General features: G+C 40.4%; 1 protein-coding gene across 4 annotated transcripts in view; it reads left to right on the forward strand.

Moving 5' to 3' along the window:
• The first annotated feature begins 1,115 nt into the window (after positions 1 to 1,115).
• The window catches only part of LOC115075369 (nuclear receptor ROR-alpha-like), a 131,780-nt gene continuing 110,574 nt past the window's right edge, over positions 1,116 to 22,321 (forward strand). For 2 of the 4 annotated variants that reach the window (XM_029575690.1, XM_029575691.1), the window contains exon 1: positions 1,215 to 1,714. In XM_029575690.1, the coding sequence (XP_029431550.1) occupies positions 1,549 to 1,714 (166 nt within the window). In that variant the 5' untranslated portion in view covers positions 1,215 to 1,548. The other 2 variants (XR_003852475.1, XR_003852476.1) reach the window with 2 other exon arrangements.

Here is a 22,321-nt window from a genome sequence, read left to right on the forward strand (position 1 = left end):
ATTTTCAAAGTGAAATTATGTGCATAATTCCACGTTGAAAATTACCTAAGAAAACTACACACACACACAGAACAGTGGTCTCTTGTGAAGATTTGATGGCCTTCGGAGTGAGGAAACTCACTCCAAGATGAGATTTGGGCAATGTTCTCTCAACATTAGCAGGACCACTGTTCTGTTCGTACTTCTCATGTTGAATGTGAAAGTGGCCCCCAACCCCCTACACTCATACCTAATCCCCACCTCAAGTTACTAGGTGGGCCTCCCATAGGGATACAAATACCTGTCTAGGGAAGAGGCACTATAGCAAGGCGCTCTCTCTCTCTCTCTCTCTCTCTCTCTCTCTCTCTCTCTCTCCTGCAGCATACTGAAACAGGCTGTCCGGAAACATCATGAACCACGATAAACCTTTACCGGCCCCTAGCGCACAACATACCGCAAAAGAAAGAGGTGTAGCTATTGGCCGCGCTAACACTGCGGCTGTTTCACGGCACACGATAACTCTTTCCTACTTTACATATACTCCGCCCCATTCGCAAATCGCGTTAACGGCTCTTAGCGCGATTTGCGGAATTATCTCCCACGGTAACTCCTTGGAAAATTACCCCCTTTGTGACTTCTTAGTTTGGTTGGTTGGGGGGGGGGGGGTTGTTTTTTTACTTATATTGGTTGCATCAGAAATTCCTCTCTAGGATTTGTTTTGGATTTTTAATTTATTTTACACTTTTTTCTTTTTTCCATTTTATAAATTTGTTGATATTTTTAAATGAACTATTCTCCCTTTGAGGAGAATTTTCCATAGCATTCCTTTTTCATTTGCCTGGCTTAATGATCTTGACAATGAGTTACTTCTGTCCTAATTAATGGATTATGCTTTTTGATGTTAGTGTAGGCATCTATTTAAATATAATGAAATCAACTATAAGTTTCACATTTACATTTATACATAAATATAGACAGAAAGATAGGATCTACATCTACTTTCTGCTAGGGTGCATTTCTGGGAATGGGCCAGGGATGGGGAGGGCTTAGAGGGGGGGGGGTGAAGTGATTGTGTTGCACACAGGATACTTTTTAATGCAACACCGGCTGCTGAGGGGAAAGACCGAGAGCACATAGACGCTGAGGACTGTTGCCATGGTTACTGTGCAGCCTGCCCCCTCCCCCCAGCAGTGCATGCTACTGACATCATTGCCAGCCACGGGGAAACAGTAAGCAGCTGAAACATTGGGGGTGGAGGGAGCTTCAGCAACGTATTAAAAATACTTTTTATCTAGTTCTCGGTTGCCTTGATAAAAGTTCCTATAGGAAACCGAAACACTGGTGGTGTTATGGGATGTTGTAAACGTCTTTCATTAAACGCACTCACTTTATGAAAGCCAGTGTGCCTGGACCTTTACTCTGGACGCAGCCCCGTACAGCTCACATCCCATTTTCTGTCAGAATCTGTTCTCTCCCGCTCTCTCTTTCCCTACCATAGAGTTGCACTGAAACAAAGATAGAGGGAGTCTAAGAGCTCGCCATCTCCAAGCAATCTGCATTGGGAAAAACATGGAGTCTGCTCCAGCAGTCCCTGACCCAGCCAGCGAGCCGGGCAGCAGCGTCTCCGAGGCGGCCGCTAGCGCCAGGGACCCCCTGGCCAGTCTGGAGCCTGTTCGGAAAGGAGATCAGCCGGCCGGGGTCCGCAGGCAGAGCTACTCCAGCGCCAGCAGCAGAGGTAAAGCAGGCTTTGGGGGGGTGGTAGGGGAATCCAGCTATTAAACAACAGGCAGGAAAACGAGATTGGAGGCATCAAAGAAAAAATAAAAGCTCCCCCTCCACCCTCTTGGTCTCCCAATAAAATATCCTGGAAACTTTTTTTAGTTTCTTTTTAAATTAATTACTGAAGTCAGAGGTGAAAATGGTATCTGGACTGATTGGTGATTCTTTCATGCCTGTCTCCCTTTTTCCCTTTGCAAAACATTAAGAAAAAAAATCTGGAGCTTTACGATTCAAGGAAAGAAAGTTTTAAAGCTGCAGTGTCCCCTAGTCAGTTTCTTTTCTGATGACACTGTATAATAATATATTTTTGGAAGGTGTTTGTGTATGTTTATTTTTAATTGTTTTTACTTTGACTACTAATGGGCTGAAGGTGGTTGTGCTGACTTTGTCACTTTTCTGCAATTTTAATGAAATGTCGTTGATAATCTTTCCAACTGCTGATTATTGCTCTGAAGGTACAACTTTGTCGACTCTGGTCCCCGACTTTGATTAATTTCATTTTCCTTTGTGGCTGTTGCATAGCTTAATTCCAAAACTATTTGTTCAACATATTCAGTAGTGAGTACCTGTTCAGCATTGATGGTTTTTGGATACATTTAAGTTAAGTAGCATTTGGATGGCTAGTAAGCATTTTGCTAAGCCTATGCATAGCTTTTTTTTTTCCTCCTCCTTTTGCCTTTTCCCCCAATGTTAGTAGATCCAGAATGCAAACCAGAGAGAAAGCTGAAGCTTTAATTAATGTTATAAATTATTTATATATCATTGCTGTCATTCACAGAAAACCCATCTCTTTGGGATTCACTTGAGGAGGGAGAGGTTGGGGGGATTGACAGGGAATAGCCTGATCTTTTATAAGGAAATGTTATTCTCGAAAAACTCTGAATGACTTTGGGAGGCAGATCCCAGGTAAATTGGAGGGGATCACTGCTAGTTAGAGAAGCTATCTGTCTCAGAAATTATTTTGCAGTAAAAATATGGCTGATCATGTGTTTGCTGTTTTACAGTATTTTTACCTTGCTGGCCACACCCCCTTGCCAGGCAGCTTCCATTCACGTAATCCAAGTACAGTAAAACCCATCAATTTGACACATGCTAAAACATTTAATTAAATTGAGTTTAATAATATAATTGTAATAATAATGACCGCACGATTATGCAGATGTGGGGATTGATTTTATTTGTTCTTATATTGATGCTGTGGGTGAATCAGTTTGGGAAGAAAGCATTGGTTTGGAAAGAATATGTTTTGGAGTCTGAGAGATGAGATTTGGAATGCAAAGCCAGTTATGTAACCAGGTTTGATCAGAAGCTCTGCAGACAAGTTTCTTACAGTGTTTCCTGGGATATTTTGTAAATGTCTATTAGATTTGTCTTTGAATGTGGAACCCACAATAGTTTTGGTAATCTCAGAAACATTAGCTGCTGCTGCTGCTTCAGGTGTCTTTTTTTTTTTTTTTTAAATGCTCTTAGGTGGCTGTGACTGCCAAAGATGATCTTGCTACAGTGGATGGAAAAAGGAGTGGAGTAGCTGCCATTTGATATCTTACAGGGTGTTAAATGTAGTAATGTATAAATAAATACAATCATAAAACAGGAAGGTCAAATCGGCTTCTAAAATGGCAAAGGTGGCTTAGTATTTATGGATATGGATCATTTGACTATGCTACTGCAGATCCATATTTCTTCTTTCTTTGTAATATTAAACATAGCCAACTTGCACATACATTTTGTACAAACACCGGGTTATGTAGTAGTCTGGATTTTAAAGCGAAGGTCAGGACGGAGGGCTCCTTCCTCAAACTGTAGTGGTAAAGCTTGGAGAAATGAATGCCCACTGACACATTTTAACCTCCCCTTGAGCTTGCACTTTGCAGAGGGACAGATAATCATTCCTGTCTATGTACAAAGTGTATGTGTCTGGTGAGTGAAAAGATATTACAGTTGGGAAGTGTTTGGGCTTTCAGATGATATGATAGAGTTGGCAGAATCTGGAATCCTACTCCTAGACTTTATAAGCAGCGCTGGTATTTGAGGCTGACAATGTGTACTAATATTGCACAAATTAAATTACTGCATATTGAGGGAAAGGACTTGAGTAGTTTCTGGCCCATTAACTAAGAGTTCTCTCTCATTTTGTGGCCATAGGCAAAACAATCCAAAATGCCTTACACAGTGTCCCATGTTTATGTTTTGCAGAATTAGAAAGTCTTTATACATTTAAAGAAAATAACCAAATCTTAAATGTTAAATAATTTCAGCTTAGTAGAATGAGCTTTTTAAATATTTCAGACTTTGAAATGTTTAAAAAGTCTGATGAAGTTAGCAGAACAGCCAATTTACTCTAATCAGGTAATGGTATTTTGAACTATATTTGGTTTCTAAACTCAGTTTTTCAAGGTTGTGATGTCATCTACTGAATTAACAAAAGAAATATCCAAAAGCACACATGAGCCGTTCCCTTTTTTAGATGCCGCATGTATTGTGTCATTATATAACCTTTGTTTTTCACGATTACTGTAAACCGTTCTGATGGCGAAACCGAATGACGGTATACAAAACTTCTTAAATAAATACATTTTTGCGTATTTATTTTTTTGATGGTTCAATTAAAAGTATCACAATCTGCAAAGAAGCCAGTGCGCTCCACTACCAGTATGGGCACTGGAACTCTAAACACTCAGCTTGAGCATTGTAGTATTTGTGTTTTTTCTTTGTGAACTGTAATTTTGTACAGTAATAAAGATAGGCTCTGAAGTTTCCCAGTGCTTTGAGATGGAAGTTTGAAAACAAAGATTGACTTAGTGTTCCTGCATGCTTGGTGTTAGTTGGTATCGCTGAAGATGGCCTGGTACCTTGTTTTTATGTAAAACACATTAAGTGATGTAAAAGTGTGTTAGTATGAAAATAAACTGATGGATACATGCACTGTGTAGACCTATAGTAACCTATTTATTTACATGCACTTGCTATTTCACCGTTTCCTATCGGTAGGCCCAAGCTGGATTAGATAAAATTGCAAGGCATTGAGTACATAAGTAATGGATATAGTTTCTTCGGGATTTATGTCCATAGGCTACCACAAGATCTTCTGTCATTACGTTGCTAATTATAAAGTCCGTATATGCTAGTACATGAGTATTTGCATCTCTACCATTCTGTATAAGACTGTATAATTTCACTGTGGTTAAATGAATACGTTTGTATCTATGAAATATATAATCAAATGTCCTTTACAGAAAAGACCAATTACATTCATTTTTTTTTTTCGTTTCTCTGAGCTTTAAAATGATATACTGTATATATTTAAATTTGTGAGGCACCCTGGGTATAGAAACATTTTGTTTTCCCTCATTCATTAAAACTAAATAACTGACTCGCACATGGCTTTGCTCTATTACTCATATTTGTTAGTCATTTTTAAATATCACCTCTTCTGCATGGGCACATAGTGTAAGCTGCAGCAAATGTACTGTTAGTTACCTTATGTCACAGAGCTTGATTTACTAAGGCTTTTCGTTTCCTGTTCTGTCGCTATGGGAGTATCTTAATCAATAAAAAAAACCCCCAAAACAAAAAACAAATCAGGCCCATAATGATCAGGCTTAGCTGCCAAGGTCGCCCCCTAAAATAGCTTTCCTTATTAGCAGGTACTGCCTTATATCCTAAGGAGTCAGTGCAAAGCCTAGGGGTTCAATTCGACTAAAATCTCACAGTGGAACCCCAGATTTAAAAATTAATATGGTCCTCCTTCATGTATCTAGAGAGATCCACCATGACATAATTTCCTTGATAAACGCAATCTTGCTACTGTAATCCATGCATTAATCACCAGCTGAATCAATTAGTGCAATTCCTTATGCAACGGTATCTCAAAATACAATTTGAAGTGCCTCCAGTTCCTACAAAGTACTGCCATGGGAACTTTGGTAGGTGCAAAAGCAACTGATCATATCAAGCCTATTCTACATCATCTTCACTGGCTCTCAGTAGAAAGCAGGATAAAATTTAAAACTCTCTGCTTTGTCTACAAATGCTTGAATAAACAGGCCTGAATACCTCTCTCAGCTTCTCTCCCCTTACAAGGGAACTCCAGTCTGCCGAAATGGCTCTTTTTTTCTTCTCCCCTGACTGCTGCCTATTTGTCCTGCCCGAGACTCCCTGCTTTCAACTGTTAACACACCAAAAATTTGGAACAAACTACCACTAGCCCTGCGTCAGGAGCCATGCTACTTTAAGTTCAGGAAAAAAGCTAAGGTGTGGCTTTTCAGCCAGACCTTCCCCTATGACCCACGTCTTTGACCCAACTTCCTGAACCTTCTACGAAGGACTATTATGCACAATACAGACACAATGCATTCTTGAAACTATTCACAAATGGGATTTCCTATACTGGATCCCAGTGCTTCAATAATTGCAAAATATGATCAGACTGTGAACAGTTACTTTGCTTCTCGTCATTTAAATTGATTGTAGTCTACCTTGAGACCAACTTAGGTAATAAGTGGAATATCAAATGTCCATAAATAAATAAAATGACATGAAATCTGTTGGTCACAATAAAAACTGCTGATAAGAACAAGGTGCTGAATTAGTATTGTATGATCCTGCAGCCAATAACATGTATCGCTACTCTTCATACATTAGGTCCAATAAGTAATAACTTTTCTAGTTACACTATAACAAGATTTAAACATTTATAGGTGAACTGAGCCAGCATGCAGAAAACAGTTTAGTAGTAGGAGAACCTTGAGAACAGGGAGTTTGATAATTGCTGCTATGATACTTTCTCATTTTATGTTTTGTTATTTTTTCAGATAATGCATAAGCTTACCTGTAGGAGTCTTCTGTTGGCCATTCTTGTAAGTTATCCCTGCTCAGGACTGAAACTTTTGGCATTGGGGTTGAAGATACAATGTGATTCCATACTCAGTTTCCTATTTGTTTAATGTGCTATAAAGCACCTCTGTGTGACTCAGAATAACTTCTTGCTTGAATCGAATATAAATACTGAAAAGCCAAACCAACAAATATGGCCTCATCCCTTTAACAGTGATTAGAAGTCAGAAGATTGTAAGAACATTTCTCATTAATATTCATGTCTGACTCTTTCTGCTCATTTGGGGGATGACCTCTAGAACTTTAATTGTAATCTGGGATGGGTCTAGGAGTAAAAGTGCTCATTTGAGCAGACATACAATGAAAAATTAACTGTCTTGAGTAAACCGATTGTTTACTAATGTACAGCAACAGAAACTTCACTTTTTTTAATGACTTCTCGCTTCCATCCCATTGTTTCTGATTCAAGTTCACAAGATAATCAGGACCAGTCACCGTTAGCACTCAGCAACATGAAGTCTACACCTTGTCCACAGCTTGCGATGTTGCATTGTTATCCTGTTTTTCCTTATCCACTTCTGCAGGAGGCCTTAATATCAGACATTCTTAAGGCCAAAAAGCCTGAGAGGCCCAGCAGATCTGAAGCATTGCTTTCTATCACCACTACCACCACCACCACCACCACCACTACTACTACTACTACTACTACTGCCACTACCACAACTACAATTATTTTGTTATTTTGTATGGCACACAGCAGTATACAGAAACATATAAGAGACTGTTCCTTCTCCTCGGAGCTAACAATTTAGTCAAGATAAACATACAAGACAAGGAGGGCTTTTTTCCTGCTGGTATTTATTAGCGCTGGCACCATTTTTCCCCCTTTTTATCAGCTTATGGGAAATGACAGGAAGGGAGGGAGGGACTGGATTATGGAGTAGTCCTGCTCTTCCTGTCATTTCTCCTCTATTCATGTCTGCTCCAATCTCACCCATCCCCTCCTAATTTCTGCAGGCGGCTGCCTGGGAAGGGCAGGATGGAGCAGGAAGCAGAGGGCTGTTCTCTGCAGAGCACTGGCCAATAGATTTTGGGGCACCAGCTCTGTATAGCATGACCAGGAACAATACCGAATATCACTAGAACCTGGTATTAACCATTCTTTACCCTGTAATTGTAATTACTGTTATTAGCACTCATATGTATTTTTTTTCTTCTTTTTTTTTTCTCCTTCTAACTATTTTATATATTACTTTGGCAACATGTGTACTGTCGTATAACAAAATTTACGATCCACACAAGAAAAAATAACCTCCCAGCCTAATTATAGCTGTGGGAGGATGTGGTTGTTAAACATCTCCATCAAGCAACATTTAGTTTCCCTTTCTCTTAGAGGAGAAAGAAATGATATGCAACACATTTATTTATTTATTTATTTGGTGCTTTTTTATACCGACATTCATGATACAGATCATATCGTATTGGTTTACAAAGGGGAAATAACATTAACATAAACACAAGGATAGTGGAAAGTTACAATAAAACAGGGGTACTCAAACTGGGAGGAAGAGGAGCCAGTGGAAGTGGTAACTCGGAACTAAACAAAAATCATTTATAATAACGATAATGGGGTGCATTGACTAGGGGGCCTTGGAGTATGACTGTGGCTGAGGGGGTCCCAGATTAAGGGAAGGCTTGTTGAAATAGCCAAGTCTTGAGTTTTTTTCTGAACGTCAGTAGACAGGGTTCTTGTCTGAGGTCAGGGGGCATAGCATTCCAGATGGTTGGCACCGCTGTCGAGAAGACTTGTTCTTTAGTGGCTGAATGGATTGTGGATTTGGCTGGGAGGGGTGGGGGGGGGGGGGGGGGAGGGAATGTAGCGATCCCCTGTAAGCTTCTCTGATGGGTCTTGAAGAGGTGTGGAGTGTGAGTGGTTATTGGATATCGATAGGGGTCCGGTTGTAAACGGTTTTGTGAATGGTAGTGAGACACTTGTGTAAGATTCTAAAGCTTACAGGGAGCCAGTGCAGATTTTTGATCTTTTGATCTTCATCCTTCATTATATTTATTTGAGATAAAATTCTGCATGGCTATAGCAACGTTGCTCTATTCATTCACTCTCCTTAGCCCCTGGGGCTCATCTCTAATATCTTTCATTAACAGGGCATGTAACCAATCAATGCTTCATTCTCTGATGACAAGCATTCTTACATCACATCATTATTCTTATTGACACATAATTTATCCAATCACAGACCTAATTTAGGGTCTGCTACCAATAATTTATTGCCCAGTGTAACCAAGTCCGAATACTGAAACAACACCCACTTTTCATACATACTAAGTGTCATCAATTGTATCATGCTAGGTGTCAGTTGCAAAGTCTGATGCAACATTGCACAATATATCCTTCAGTTCAGCATGTAGCTCGCTCCATATTTTGGCTACAATGTCCAAACAAAAATCTAACAGTACATTCACTACTTGAGATAACAGCAACTCAGAACAAACATGCTTGCTAAGCTCTACAAAATCTAAGAAATATATTTTTCTTATAAATTAACTGTGCTCCTACATATAGTCAATCCAACAAATATAGAGCCCTTTAAGAATCCAGAAAAAGGTATTTTTATTCAGATTCCACAGTACACATTTTGTCATGACAATAAAGTTTCCTGAATCTAAATCTGAGCAAAGCACCAGTAGGGAAGGGAGAGGAGAAAAAGAGAAAACACCAGTGGTGCCTCTCTCTCATTTACCTTCTTTCTCCATGCCATGAAAGTGGCAGAAGAGGTGCATCAGATAAAAATGCTGCTTTCTTATGCCTTCTGCCAGTGGGAGGGAGGAGGCTCGTGCTGTGACTGAACCCTGCAGCCAGTTGCAGGGTGTGGGGCAGTTGCCCCGACTTATCCCCATTTCCCTCTAAGGATTGGGCTGCATCTGAGTTCTGGCACTTTTCTTTCTAGACCCCCCCCCCCCCCTCCCGAAGACAAGTAAGAGGCTTGGGATAAAACCAGCAGGGTCATAATTTAGAACTATAAGGAGGTGGGTTATAGGTGGGATTAATTGAGTAAGGGGCCTCTTAAAAGTCTGTCTTATCCTACAACCAGAAGATGATTAAAGGAAATTTATTTTGAACATTTTACACGCCTATGTTTCTACCTTTGGCACAAGATTTCTTACGATTTTGTGGAAAATAGGATTGGTATCTTATGGAAAGGTTGCTTATGGGAATGCAGTGAATTTGCTTGTGAACATCAAATATCTATTTGGGGAGAGGAATATTAGGGAGAGCTTTCTTGTTCTGATGTTGACTGCATCTCTACCCAAAGCCATACAAAGACAAAAATGCGTAAATATCCAAGCTTTGAGAGTGAGATAAAATTGTAAATCTCCTATGTCTTTTTCTCTGAAAACTGCAAAGGCAGCTCGCTCTACATTAATACTCCAGTATGGTGAGTCACGGCAGAGTCTTTCATTTTGTAATGTAATCTGATAATTTACATGCTCTTTTAAAGCAGCACACTGTTGAGACCCACAACTTGTGGAGAATTGTTTTGCTGTTACTAGCAGTGTCTGGGCTGGTATTATAGCAGCATGATAGTATGCTCTGGAAGCAAGTTATACTCTATCATCTGAAAATCTCTTACCATTACAACACTCACAGCAGGGGAAAAATCGTAAACCTGGGGACTTGGCATGGTTTAATTTTGTGGTGGGACATATGAGTTTTTTGGTATAAAGTCTTGAATGGATCCCAAACATAAAAAGAGGGAGCGTCACTGTCATGAGAGATCATTGCTTCCACTTTATGGTAATTCTTGTTCTTACTGACAAAATACTTTTTCTTTGCTCTTTGTGTAGCATAGTTTAATGATGGATAGTTTGGTTAGACATGAGAATATAATTATTTAACACACTGACTATCCGTAAAGTACAGTGTTTTGCAAGGAACCTGGGAATAGGTCTGGGCAATGGACTAAATATTGAAAATATGAAGAAGGAGGGGCCAGCCTGGTGGCTCTGCTGTACATTGTCCTACAAGAGACCTGGGTTTGATTCTCAAGCCTTGTTTCAACTTCTTGGGCCACTTGGGCCTGGGAATTCACAACCCTTGAGGTGGGGGAGGAGGGTGTGCTACACAAAAACAATACATAGTGCCTGTTAGGTTTTAGAAAGAGCTGTGATGTGTGGCTCCTGTCCAAAGAAAGAGTTTAATGATTGGACTAGATAGGGGGTTGGGGAGGAGGAAAGTAAAAAAAAATGGAGACCCCCTCCCTTGGGTTCTTGCTATGAAGGCTAGCAAAGGCTTATGGACTTGTAGGGGTAGATTTAAAAAAAAATACGCACACATGGACGCACAATTTTTTAACATGTGCGCGCGATCCCCCAGCACAGCAGCAAATGGTCAGGCCCCTTTTAAAATGCACGCTGTGTGCAGAAGGCCCAGCCGTGTGCATAACCCCTATGTTTTACGCGTGCGAGCCATTAAAAATCATGCCTGTAGTCTAGTAGAGGTCAATTCTGATTTAGCTGGAAACCCAAAGGATCAGGAGGTAAGTGTCAGTATTAGGGCAACACCCCTGGAAAAGAAAAACATTGAAATAGAGTACTTGTGTACATAGACATATGAGGTTCTAATGTAAAAATCCTACATGCAAATAATATACATTATCATACTTAAGTCCAGTTTTCAGAAATAATTCATATTTACCTAAATTATCCTCTCTTAAACTCTTGTAAACATTTGATACTTTTGATTTTTAATTACTACTGTTCATATTAATTAGATCTGCAGGGCTCCCAACAAAAATATGAAAAAAAAATGTTCAGGGTTGTTAGTGAAATTAAAGCGATGGGAGGTTTCTTAACACGCTTGTGAGATTCCTTGAATGGATACTGCAACAGGATTGCTGCTTAAAAAGGTTTTAGTTTTATATCCTACCAGGCATATTTTATATAATGAATTTTAATTGATGGCCTGTCTACATAATATAATTTATACACTCAAAAATGTTGGCGGCAATCTCTGTATGGGGTATAGTAATACTATAATAAAAAGAAACATCACTGGCACCTATCATTTATGAATCTGATATCTGTTAATTTCTAATAAATAAATTACATTTCTTACCCACTAAAGTGCAATAAAGTGTAAATAGCGATTGCATAATTAACTCTAAATTGAAAATTAAATTCAAAACCTTTTTAAAATAATAAACAAGAAATTGTGTATAAGAATATTAGCATTCAATAGAAATTATGAAATACAAATTAATAAATGATAAAGAATTGCTGTAATCAAACAATAACAGCATAATGCAGAAAAATTAGTGTATTTTCATAAGAGAGTCCTTTCTGCCAAATATTTGACTGCTCTGGATCACAGCTTTCCTCACAATGATACTTCCAATGTATATCTGAATTCCCATCTCCCCCTAAACAGGGATCTTCAAGAAAAAGCATTGAAAGGGTGCTTTCAGAAGTTTTTCTATGAAGCTAGACTAGTTTGGCTTTATAAACTATAAGATAATTTAAGAGCCTTAAGTCAATATTTTATCAAAAATATAGAATTTGATTAAAAATATATAAAAAAATATTACAGAGGGATTTTTCAAATGAACTTTGGGTGAAGTAGTGTTTTGCATATAGAAATGGCTCTTTAGATGTATGTTTATTTTTGTCTCTCCTTTCTTCTTTTGATTAATTAATTGCTTGGCATATGTAATGTTTCCCTTATATTAACTCATTGCATAATGATTTAAATGCTAATGAAAAGTAAATTAAAAAAGAAAAAGATAATACCAGCACAATGAGATTGCACTGACTAGACTTGTAAAATTAGCCAAGGGAAATAGACAAAGCTGTTGAAATGCTAAAACTATGTTAAAGATTAAAAAGTATATTAAAGATCAGCACTGAGTTACGTTTCTGCTTTCTGGGCTCAATATACAGTCTTATTAACATATATGAGATAAAATTATAATGGCAAATGGTTGGAAAATGTTATGTAAACAAACTAACCCATTGGTGTGTAAGTTTTTAAATGAGGTGACATATTTAGGGATAGATTTTAAAAGATGTTCGCACACATGGACACACCGATTTTATAACATGTGCATGTGTGGGTGGCACGCGCAAGGGGGGTGTTAATTTTTGCAAATTATGCACGGCAATGCTATTGGGCCTTCCCCAGTTCCCTTCCAGTCCGCTCCAATTAAGGAGCGGACTGGGAGGGAACTTCCCTACCCACCTACCTAAACTACTTCCCTCTTCCCCTCTCTTCCCCACACCCTAAACCCTTTCTATCCTTTTTTTTTTGTTTTTGAACTGACTTCAGGGCCAGAGCTGAAGTATATAACTCGCCAACTGACGTGTTCAATTGGGACAGCGTACAATGGCACTGTGCTGGCCCGCCTCTTCAGAGAGGCCGGCACTTGTGCGTGTACTAGAGTTTACGCCGTGGCTGGGACTGTTTTAAAATTCGCTCCAATAAAGGAGCGTACTGGGAGGGAACTTCCTAAACCCCTACCTAACCTGCCTCCCTTTTCCCCTACTAACCCCGAACCCTAAAACTCCTCTAACTAACCTATTTTTTTTGTTTATTACTTACTACTCTCTAGAGCAGTAGTAGGTTGTGCAGGTTGGTTGGCTGCCAGTGCGTGCTTCAGTGGGACAGTGCCTAATGGTGCTGTCCCGGTCCGCCCCTTTCTCCCAAACCTGTTCTTCTGCGTGTACCGGGAGATACGGGCGTGGCCATGGGCACTTGAAAATCCCCGTGGTGCGCGGCCCAGCCACGCACATATCTCCCGGTTTTCACACATGCCGGGTTTTTAAAATTGGGCCTATTATGAGATATTTTATTATAAAAGACTAAAGATTTTTCTCTTACTGGCTATTAGTATTCAATGATTATTAGTGCCCACAACATCATCTTTGCCCTATGTTCAACCTCTCCTGTGGACTGCCCTTGTCACTATCCTCTCTCCCTCAGTATAGTCACAATCCACTCTTCTACAGGAGAAGCACATCACATTGTGGGCTCCCAAATCAAGGCTGCCTTCCATTGTTGCAGTGTGACTTTTTATTTGGCCTCCATCCTGTTTCTTTCCAGCTTCCAAAGTATATTAAAAAGTACCAAAGTCCAATAAGGTAAGAAATTAAATCACAAGGTATTTAAAAGGAGGGTTGTTCTAAAGTGAATTTTAAAAAGGGGGAGCAATCTTTAAAAATTCTAAACAAGAGTTTAGTTTAGTAAGGTTTTTTTCCCTTTTTTTGTCTATAGGAAAAAGTCTACAGATGAATTTTAAAAGCGATGTGTGCGAAAGTGTCACTTATTCATGCTACTGCTATTGTATAAACATAACATATACACTTGTAAATACTGATGCCTGAATTATTTTGCTTACTTATTTATTTATTTTCAATATTTCCTATTCCACCTGTACCGGAGGCCTTTACTAAATAGATTACAAGCAAAATAAAACAAATAAAATACATAATATTGTAATATATAACATCATTAAGTAAAAAGGGGTGTCCTGGCGTAGGGCCAACAATTATACACATAAATCCTGATTTTATAACTTGTGACTGCAGTGCACATAGGGCTGTTACCTGTGCATATTTACTTCTTCTCTTTAGTAGGTGTAAGTCAAAATAAAACTCTTTATAGCCCCAAACTGACTGGGTGAGGGATCTGGGTACCCTGGAGGGAGTGCTGGTTGAAGAACCAGAGGGGTCTGGATGATCTAGAGCAGCGGTTCTCAACCGGTGTGTCGCGACACACTAGTGTGTCGCCAAGCACCGGCTGCTGTGTCGCGTGCTCCCGGGCTCTCCCGCTGCTCTTTCTTCCCTGCTGCCGTTGCCGCCGGGCTATCAACACTTTCAAGCCCAGTGGGAACGGCAGCAGTGGTAAAAAAAAAAGCTGTGGCACTTGTGGCTGGCCTTTTCTTCTTCCCGCGCCTGCCCCCCCCCCCCCCGTGACCCGGAACAGGAAGTGATACGCGGTGCGCGGGAAGGAGAAAGAGCAGTGCCGCGTGATAAAGTAGTAGCGGCGGCTGCAGCATCGGCCCCCGAGCAATTGAAGCAGACGGTAATCGGGAAAGGAGAGAGCAGCAGGAGCCTCCCGCGGCCGATGGGATTCTTCTTTCTTGGCTTGCGGGGGCTGGAGGAGGAGGCTGCTGCAGCTACCATTTGTGCTCGGGGAGGGGCGGGGAAGAGGAAGTGAGTGAGAGAAAGAAGCAGCCAGCCTGCGTGTGATTGAGAGCCTGCGTGTGAGTGAGAGAAACTGGTCAGAGAGCTGATGTGTGTGTATATGTGAGAGACAATGAAAGTGACAGCTCAAAGAGATGACTGATGTGTATGTGAGAGTGTGACATCCAAATATAGGAGAAGGAGCTGGTTGCACTCCACAATCAATATATCAGCCACAAAGGAGTGCAAAGAACAAATGAAGGTCCAATTTCAATCTTCATCAAAGGAATTTATTTAAATGTTCAAAATCGCCACTCCAACTTTCAAAAACATGCACAATGTTACTCGTTCAGGGTCCCCCGACACGGACCCCGTGTTTCGCCCGTAGGCTGCGTCGGGAGGGACAATCTGGGATTGCAATGAAAGCTTCAATACGGCTGTGGAATTCAAACAGCTCAAACAGCTCAAACAGCTCAAACAGCTCAAACAGCCCTCCTCGCTGTTTGAGCTGTTTGAATTCCACAGCCGTATTGAAGCTTTCATTGCAATCCCAGATTGTCCCTCCCGACGCAGCCTACGGGCGAAACACGGGGTCCGTGTCGGGGGACCCTGAACGAGTAACATTGTGCATGTTTTTGAAAGTTGGAGTGGCGATTTTGAACATTTAAATAAATTCCTTTGATGAAGATTGAAATTGGACCTTCATTTGTTCTTTGCACTCCTTTGTGGCTGATATGTGAGAGTGTGAGACATTAGTCAGGGAGGTGACTGATGTGTGTGTGTGTGTGAGAGAGAGAGAGAAAAAGCATTGAAGTGAGAAATCTGGGTATGTGAGAAAGCATGGGCTAAGAAGCCTGCTGTTGGGGGGGGGGGATGTGTGTGAAAGAAAGCATGGGAGTGAGAAGCCTGATTATGTGAGAGAGAGAGCATGGGAGTGGGAAGCCTGTGTGTGTGTGCATGCATGAGAGCGAGAGACTGGTTGGTAAGGTGACGGTGTGTATGAGAGAAAGAGACTGGTGTGTGTGAATATGAGAGAGAGAATGTGATTCAGGGAATGAGAAGCCTGTGCAGTGGAGAGCGAGCATGGAAATGAGAGAGAGACTGTTGTGTGTGTGTATGTATGTGTGTGTAACAGAGAGAAAGTGATTATGGGAATGAGAAGCCTGTGCATGTGAAGAGAGTGAGCATGGGAGTGAGAAACCTGGGTGTGTGTGAGACACAGCATGTGAGGGAGAAGCCTGTATATGTATGACAGAACATGGAAGTGGAAAGCCTGTGTGTGTATGCATGAGAGAGATCAGGTGACTGGTGTGTGTGTGTGTGTGTGTGTGTGTGTGAGAAAGAAAGTGATTATGGGAATGAGAAACCTGTGCATGTGAAGAGTGAGCATGGGAGTGAGAAACCTGGATGTGTGTGAGACACAGCATGGGAGTGAGAAGCCTGTATATCTGAAAGAACATGGGAGTGGGAAGCCTATGTGTGTGTATGCATGAGAGAGATCAGGTGACTGGTGTGTGTTTGTGTGTGTGTGTGTGAGAGAAAGAAAGTGATTATGGGAATGAGAAGCCTGTGCATGTGGAGAGAACAAGCATCGGAGTGAGAGACTGGTGAGTGTGTGAGACAGAAAAAGTGATTATGAGAGTGAGAAGCCTGTATATGTAAGTAGAACACGGGAGTGGGAAGCCTGTGTGTGTGTATGGCATGAGAGAAACTGTTCAGGAAGGTGACTGGTGTGTGTGTCAAAGACTGTTTGGGAGATGATTGGTGTGTGAGAGACAGAAACTGGTCATGGGGGCATGACTGGTATGGTGTGTGTGTGTGAGAGACATGGGCATTAAGGAAGAGGACCATGAGTATAGAACTTAGCCACTACTGCTGCTTCTGCTGTGTGCTACGGTCTGCATGGAAGAGGAGTAAGAGAGCTGCTGGAGGGGGTAAGTAAAGGTGGCTTTTTAAGTTTATTTTTCTTGATTGACTGCCATTTTAATTATTTAATATTATGTGATGTGTCTGCTTTTTTTTTTAAATATTTTATTGGTGTTTGGAGAATTTTTAATAGTTTTTATGAGTTTTTAATTGTTGGATGTTATTCTGTTCATAGCTGTTTAGAAACATTTATTCTGCTTATTAGTATAGTTTTACAATTATTTCTGTGTGGGGATCTATAGCTGCTTGCTAGTTCTGTTTTCCTAATAAGAGGTGTATTGGTTTTTAGGGCCTGATTTAATATTTATAGTGTTGCCTTTTCATAGATAGGGTTGCTCCTGTTTGAGTGTATTCCATAATACAGGTGTAACTGTGTGTGGATTAGTTTATGTGCATTACTACAGATCCTGGGAGTATGTTAGGTCGGTTCTGTGTCTGTTACCGAGATGAGATATTTTACTAGCATGTAAGAGTTTTATCAGTCTTATTTGTTGTGTTTTCTCAAGAGGACATGCATTGGTGGTAAACTGCTGTCTTTTCATAAGTAGGGCTATTGAGCCTGGAAGTAGAAGGAGTTTGAGTTGCTGTTACTGAGATGACACCAGAATCAGAATATCTTTTTTGTAGGGTGAGTTGTATGGGGAATGTCATAATTCTGCTTTACATCCATTATTGTGGGTCAGGGGGGTTCCCGTGGATGCAAACTGTGCTTTTACATCTAGCCCAGTGACGATCATGGGTCAGTGTGTCACGCATGTGAGAACCATCTGTCAGGTGTGACCCGACAGAAAAAAGGTTGAGAACCACTGATCTAGAGATAGACTCGGCAAACTGGTGGACTAAGTGGTAAAACTAGTAATTTCCTTCAGGCGCACTTGTTACAAAATGTGCTTACTTGTGAGTGTAAAATCTGGCAAGTCCTAAGGAAAATATGCGATTGTTTCCTCACGTAACTGCTTAAAATTAGGAGCACACTTATGCGCACTAGGCATATTTTATAAAATGCACGTGCTCGGACGGTACAAAATTCTAGTGCATGTGTGCTCGCACCCATACACGCGCGTGCTGTGACTTATGGTATGGCAAGGTTCTAGATGTCTCTTTTTTTTGCAGGAGTTTGTTGCTTCACAAATTGTTTAGCAGTGGAGGGATATTTTTTGCTGAGGTGACACCAGAATTTGAATAATTTTTTTTTTTAATGTTGGTTGTAATGTGAATTGTCCTAGCTCTGCACCTGTTCTGATGATTAATCCTATTTTATTGTAGATATGATGATTTCTGGCTTTCTGCAAAGAGGATTCATGAAAGAATACATTAATTTTTGTTTTATTACATGATTGATTGGACCTGTTTGTTTCTTTGCCTTTTACATGATATATTTGTGCATTTATAAATGGCAATAAATATAAAATGTTAATACAGATTAATAAGGAATTTTTAATGCTGATAAATGCTTGAAATAATTGAGGTAAAATGTTTTAAAGTTTCATGCTTGATGCATAATGGCTGTTGCAAACTACTTACAAAGCCATTGTAGTATATGGCATTATTTATCAATAAGAATACAACTAGTAGGTCTCAGATCTGCATGCCTACAGCCCCCCACCCATATTAACCTTGTGCACACCCAAAAAATCAGTTGTGGCTATGCCACTGCCACAGAAGGATTCCCGCCACGGGCCCCTTAAATCTGCACAGGTTGGGTACGTGTGTGCTTGAGGGATTGCCTGGCGATGAGTGGTAGTGGTGGTGTTGACTTGGTGGCAGCAGTGGGCTGGCATGCTTGAGCTGGGGAGGGCGGCTGCGTTGTCAGGATGTCCTGGGAGGTCTGGGCTGGAGGTAAGAGTGGTGGTCTGGGGGATGCAGTATTGCAGACCGCCGATTGCAACGCTGTCTATCAAATTTCTGGAATTTAGATTACCACTTCTTCACTTAAGCCCAAATTTTAAAAAGACCACACACTTAAAATCCGGGGGATACATGCGTGGTTGGGCCTTGCACACACTGAGCGCATTTTAGAAACGGTTCAGCCATGTGCATATCTCCTGGTACACGCAGAAGTGCCAGGCCAGCGAAAAGGGATGGGTCTGGGCAGGGAGGAGTAGAGCAGGCGCCGACTAGGACAGTGGCCATTAGGCCTTGTCCCGGGGAAGTGCATGCGCCGAAGTTACTATTGCTCCAAAGGAGCAGTAAGCATGAAAATAAAAAAAAATTGGGCTAGCTAGGTTGGGGTTAGAGGTCGAGGAGGAGTGGAGAGGAGAGGGGAAAAGGTAGGAAGGAGTTGGGGGGATAGGGAAGTTCCCTCCCAATCCGCTCCTTAATTGGACCAGACTGGAAGGGAACTGGGGAAGGCCCTTTAGAAAATTTCCCCCAGTTGCACAAGTTAGAAGACATCTGCCTGCACATGCGTGCGCCGATATTAAAACTGGCTGCTCATGTGCGTGCGGGTATCATATTTTATAACATGCGAGCGGTGACGTGTGCAAGTTATAAAATCAGTGCGTCCATGTGCGCGCGCTGGGAACCATGCACACATGGACACGCACGCGGGTTTTAAAATCGACTCCTTTGTAAATAAACTATACCATATGTTCAAGGAAATCATATGGGTGATGGGATTCCCTTAGCCATGGAAAAATCCTACCTTAGTACACTATCTCCATCTTGTGTCCTTGTCCCTTAGGGTGAAGAAGCAAATGAAGGGTCTTCAGATATTTCTGCTCCCATTCTCCTTGCTCCTTTTGTTGATGCAACCTTCCGGATGGGATGGTCTGATGAAAAAAATCCAGCTCCTGCAACCCTAAATCCCAGAGTGGGGAGGGTTGGACAAAAATCTCTCAAACATTCAAAACCAATATTTTAATTAACAAAATTGAAGCTTCATGGAGGGAACAAGAATCACTTTCACTGCTGGTCTGCCTTGCCCCTCCGTAGAATACCACAGCTTCAGTGTCCTGGCTTTCAGCTCTGGGGTGGGCCTTCACTAAAAAAAAAACAAAAACAGGCAATCATTCCAGACTAAAGGAAAGTCTATAAGAACACAAAGGCAAAACCCACTGGGCAAGGAGTGCACATCAGGGTTAGCCTCGAAAAAAAACTGTTTATGAGGTGTTAGGCCCCACTCTAAAGGGAAAATCCAAGGTGCTTCTTACTCCTCCAAGTCTCTAAACAAGAAAATGCTACACCTGCTCCTTCCCTAGCCCCATTAAGTAGTCTGAGCCAACCAATCACAATCAGCCACAAAGGAGGGGTCATCAGGATTATAATCTCAATAATAAACTGTTATAATTTCTAATGTGCAGGGACATAGTGCCATTTGGTGGCTGACCGAAGGGTCTGCCACCCATATAAATCAAGTACGGAATTTAGGAATGCAAATAGATGAAAGCCTAACAATGGAAAAGCACATAAATAAATAAATTAAGACAGGCTATGCAAAACTGCGCCTACTACATAAACTAAAACCATTACTGACTCATGAAGACTTCTGCATGGTCCTGCAATCTGTTATCTTCTCTAGCATAGACTACTGTAACTCTCTTTTACTAGGAGTTCCTGTCTAATAAAAAAGCTACAACTTCTACAAAATGCCACAGAAAGGCTCTTAATAGGCTAAAGAAAATCTGATCACATCACGCACTCTCTGATAGCTCTACATTGGCTAACTGTACAATCCCATATTCACTACAGAGTATTAACACTAATACATACAACCATCCATTCTAATAACCCAGGTCCGGCAGCCTTAGGACTACAACCATACAAACCACAGAGATCGCTAAGATTTCAGAATAAAGGATTATTAGCTGTGCCAACATTACTGAATACTCATCTATCAAAAATAAGAGACTGTGTGTTCTCCATTGCTGGCCCAATACTATGGAACTCACTACTACCCAAGACACTATGACTGACCCCAGAAAGAGAGAAATTCAAAAGTGAACTGAAAACATGGTTATTTAAAAATGCCCATAACCTACCTTAAAACTTACCTGAAATCAGATCAAACACCAATAAGGACAACTTATTACTACCTTTGCTCAGAATAAGCACCAATAAGGTCAAAGACATTAAAAAAACTAACAATAGAACAAAACAGCCCATCACACCCCGACGTCGTCAAAATAAAAAAATAAAAATCTGAAACATATCTTATAAACCACTAACCTCTTATCCCAGTACTTTTAGTTAAAACTCTAGAACACCTCATTGATCTATATTTCACTTGATTACATTAAGTCAGTGTTCATCCCTATGTATATTATGTATGTTATGTGATTACATTAGGTCATTGTATAAGTCATGCCATAATATGTATGTTATGTTGTGAACCGTTGTGATTTTTATTTGGAATGACAGTATATAAAATAACTAAATAAAATAAATAAATCATGTATGAGCATAAGTTACCCCAACTAAATGAGGGTTAAACTTATTCCTGGGAGCAGAGTTGGAAGAGGTTTGCATTTATTTGCATACTTCTGAAAATTTAAATATATGTGTATAAATGTTCCCAAACAATGTATGCGCACCAAATAGTAAGTGTAAGTGTATGCAGGTAAATTTGGTGGAATGATTTTCAAAGCGGTCTTATACATGTCTCTGTCAACTTTATTACCACCTTCATGTAGGTTCAGACCTTTGCAAAAATGATAGTGCACGAGGAAGCCTCTTTCCTATCTAGTAGGAGTTCAAGGTTCTGCAGCTTTTCCATGTTTAGCTTTCTTTCCCATGTAGTGTACCCAATATTGTCCTGTCAGGTGTGCAATTTGGGGAAAAAGCTAGGCAACTACATATATTATGTATTGGTACTCCTTACCACCAACTATGGCATTGAGAGTTGGAATCAAGGACACATTGGACAGATATGGTGTTTAGACTATTTCAAGAGCCATGCAGTTTTTGTTCTCCGTGTTGGTGCTGACACAAGGACAATTTTTTATACTGTATAGACTTAGACAGTGATTGAAAACCTTTGAGTGTCTCCCCCAACCCATTTGTTTAAAGAAAAGGAAAATGCATACTATATAATGGACCCTTATACCCAGAAGCTGTATAAGGGTATTTCCATGCCAAGATTTCAACCTTGGTATTGTCCATTTGCTTACCTTTATTGTAGCATTTCTGCATCTGAGTTTCAAACTTCTGCCAATTCAGCTTCTTTTTTTTTTTTTAAATGAAACAGAGGTTCTAAGTTGCAGTATTCCATTTTTTTAAGAGCCATGTTCATTAAGGTCTGTCGCCTATTTTGTGCTTATGTCCTTAGGCTTAAAGAAAGAAAAGTCTGACTGTTAGCATTGAACTTGTGAGCTGACAGAAATTTCCTTTGCTAAGCAAAGCTTATGCAAATGCACGATTATGATCGGCAGTTGGGCCTTCAGTGTAGAAGAACATGCAGGACTCATCTGAGCCATATCTTTTCAGTTTTAAATCAAAACAACTGGAGATGAAACATTTTGAATGTGCATTATTGTTCACATGGGATATTGTGTATATTCCTATGTACATTTTAACTTGTGCATCCAACCATAGACAAAATGCATATGGCAACATGAAGCTGATTGAATAGAGAATAATTGTGTTTATGCATAAGATTTCTGACCTT

The sequence above is a fragment of the Rhinatrema bivittatum genome, chromosome 13 (genome assembly GCF_901001135.1).
Source record: "Rhinatrema bivittatum chromosome 13, aRhiBiv1.1, whole genome shotgun sequence".
Lineage (NCBI taxonomy): Eukaryota > Metazoa > Chordata > Amphibia > Gymnophiona > Rhinatrematidae > Rhinatrema > Rhinatrema bivittatum.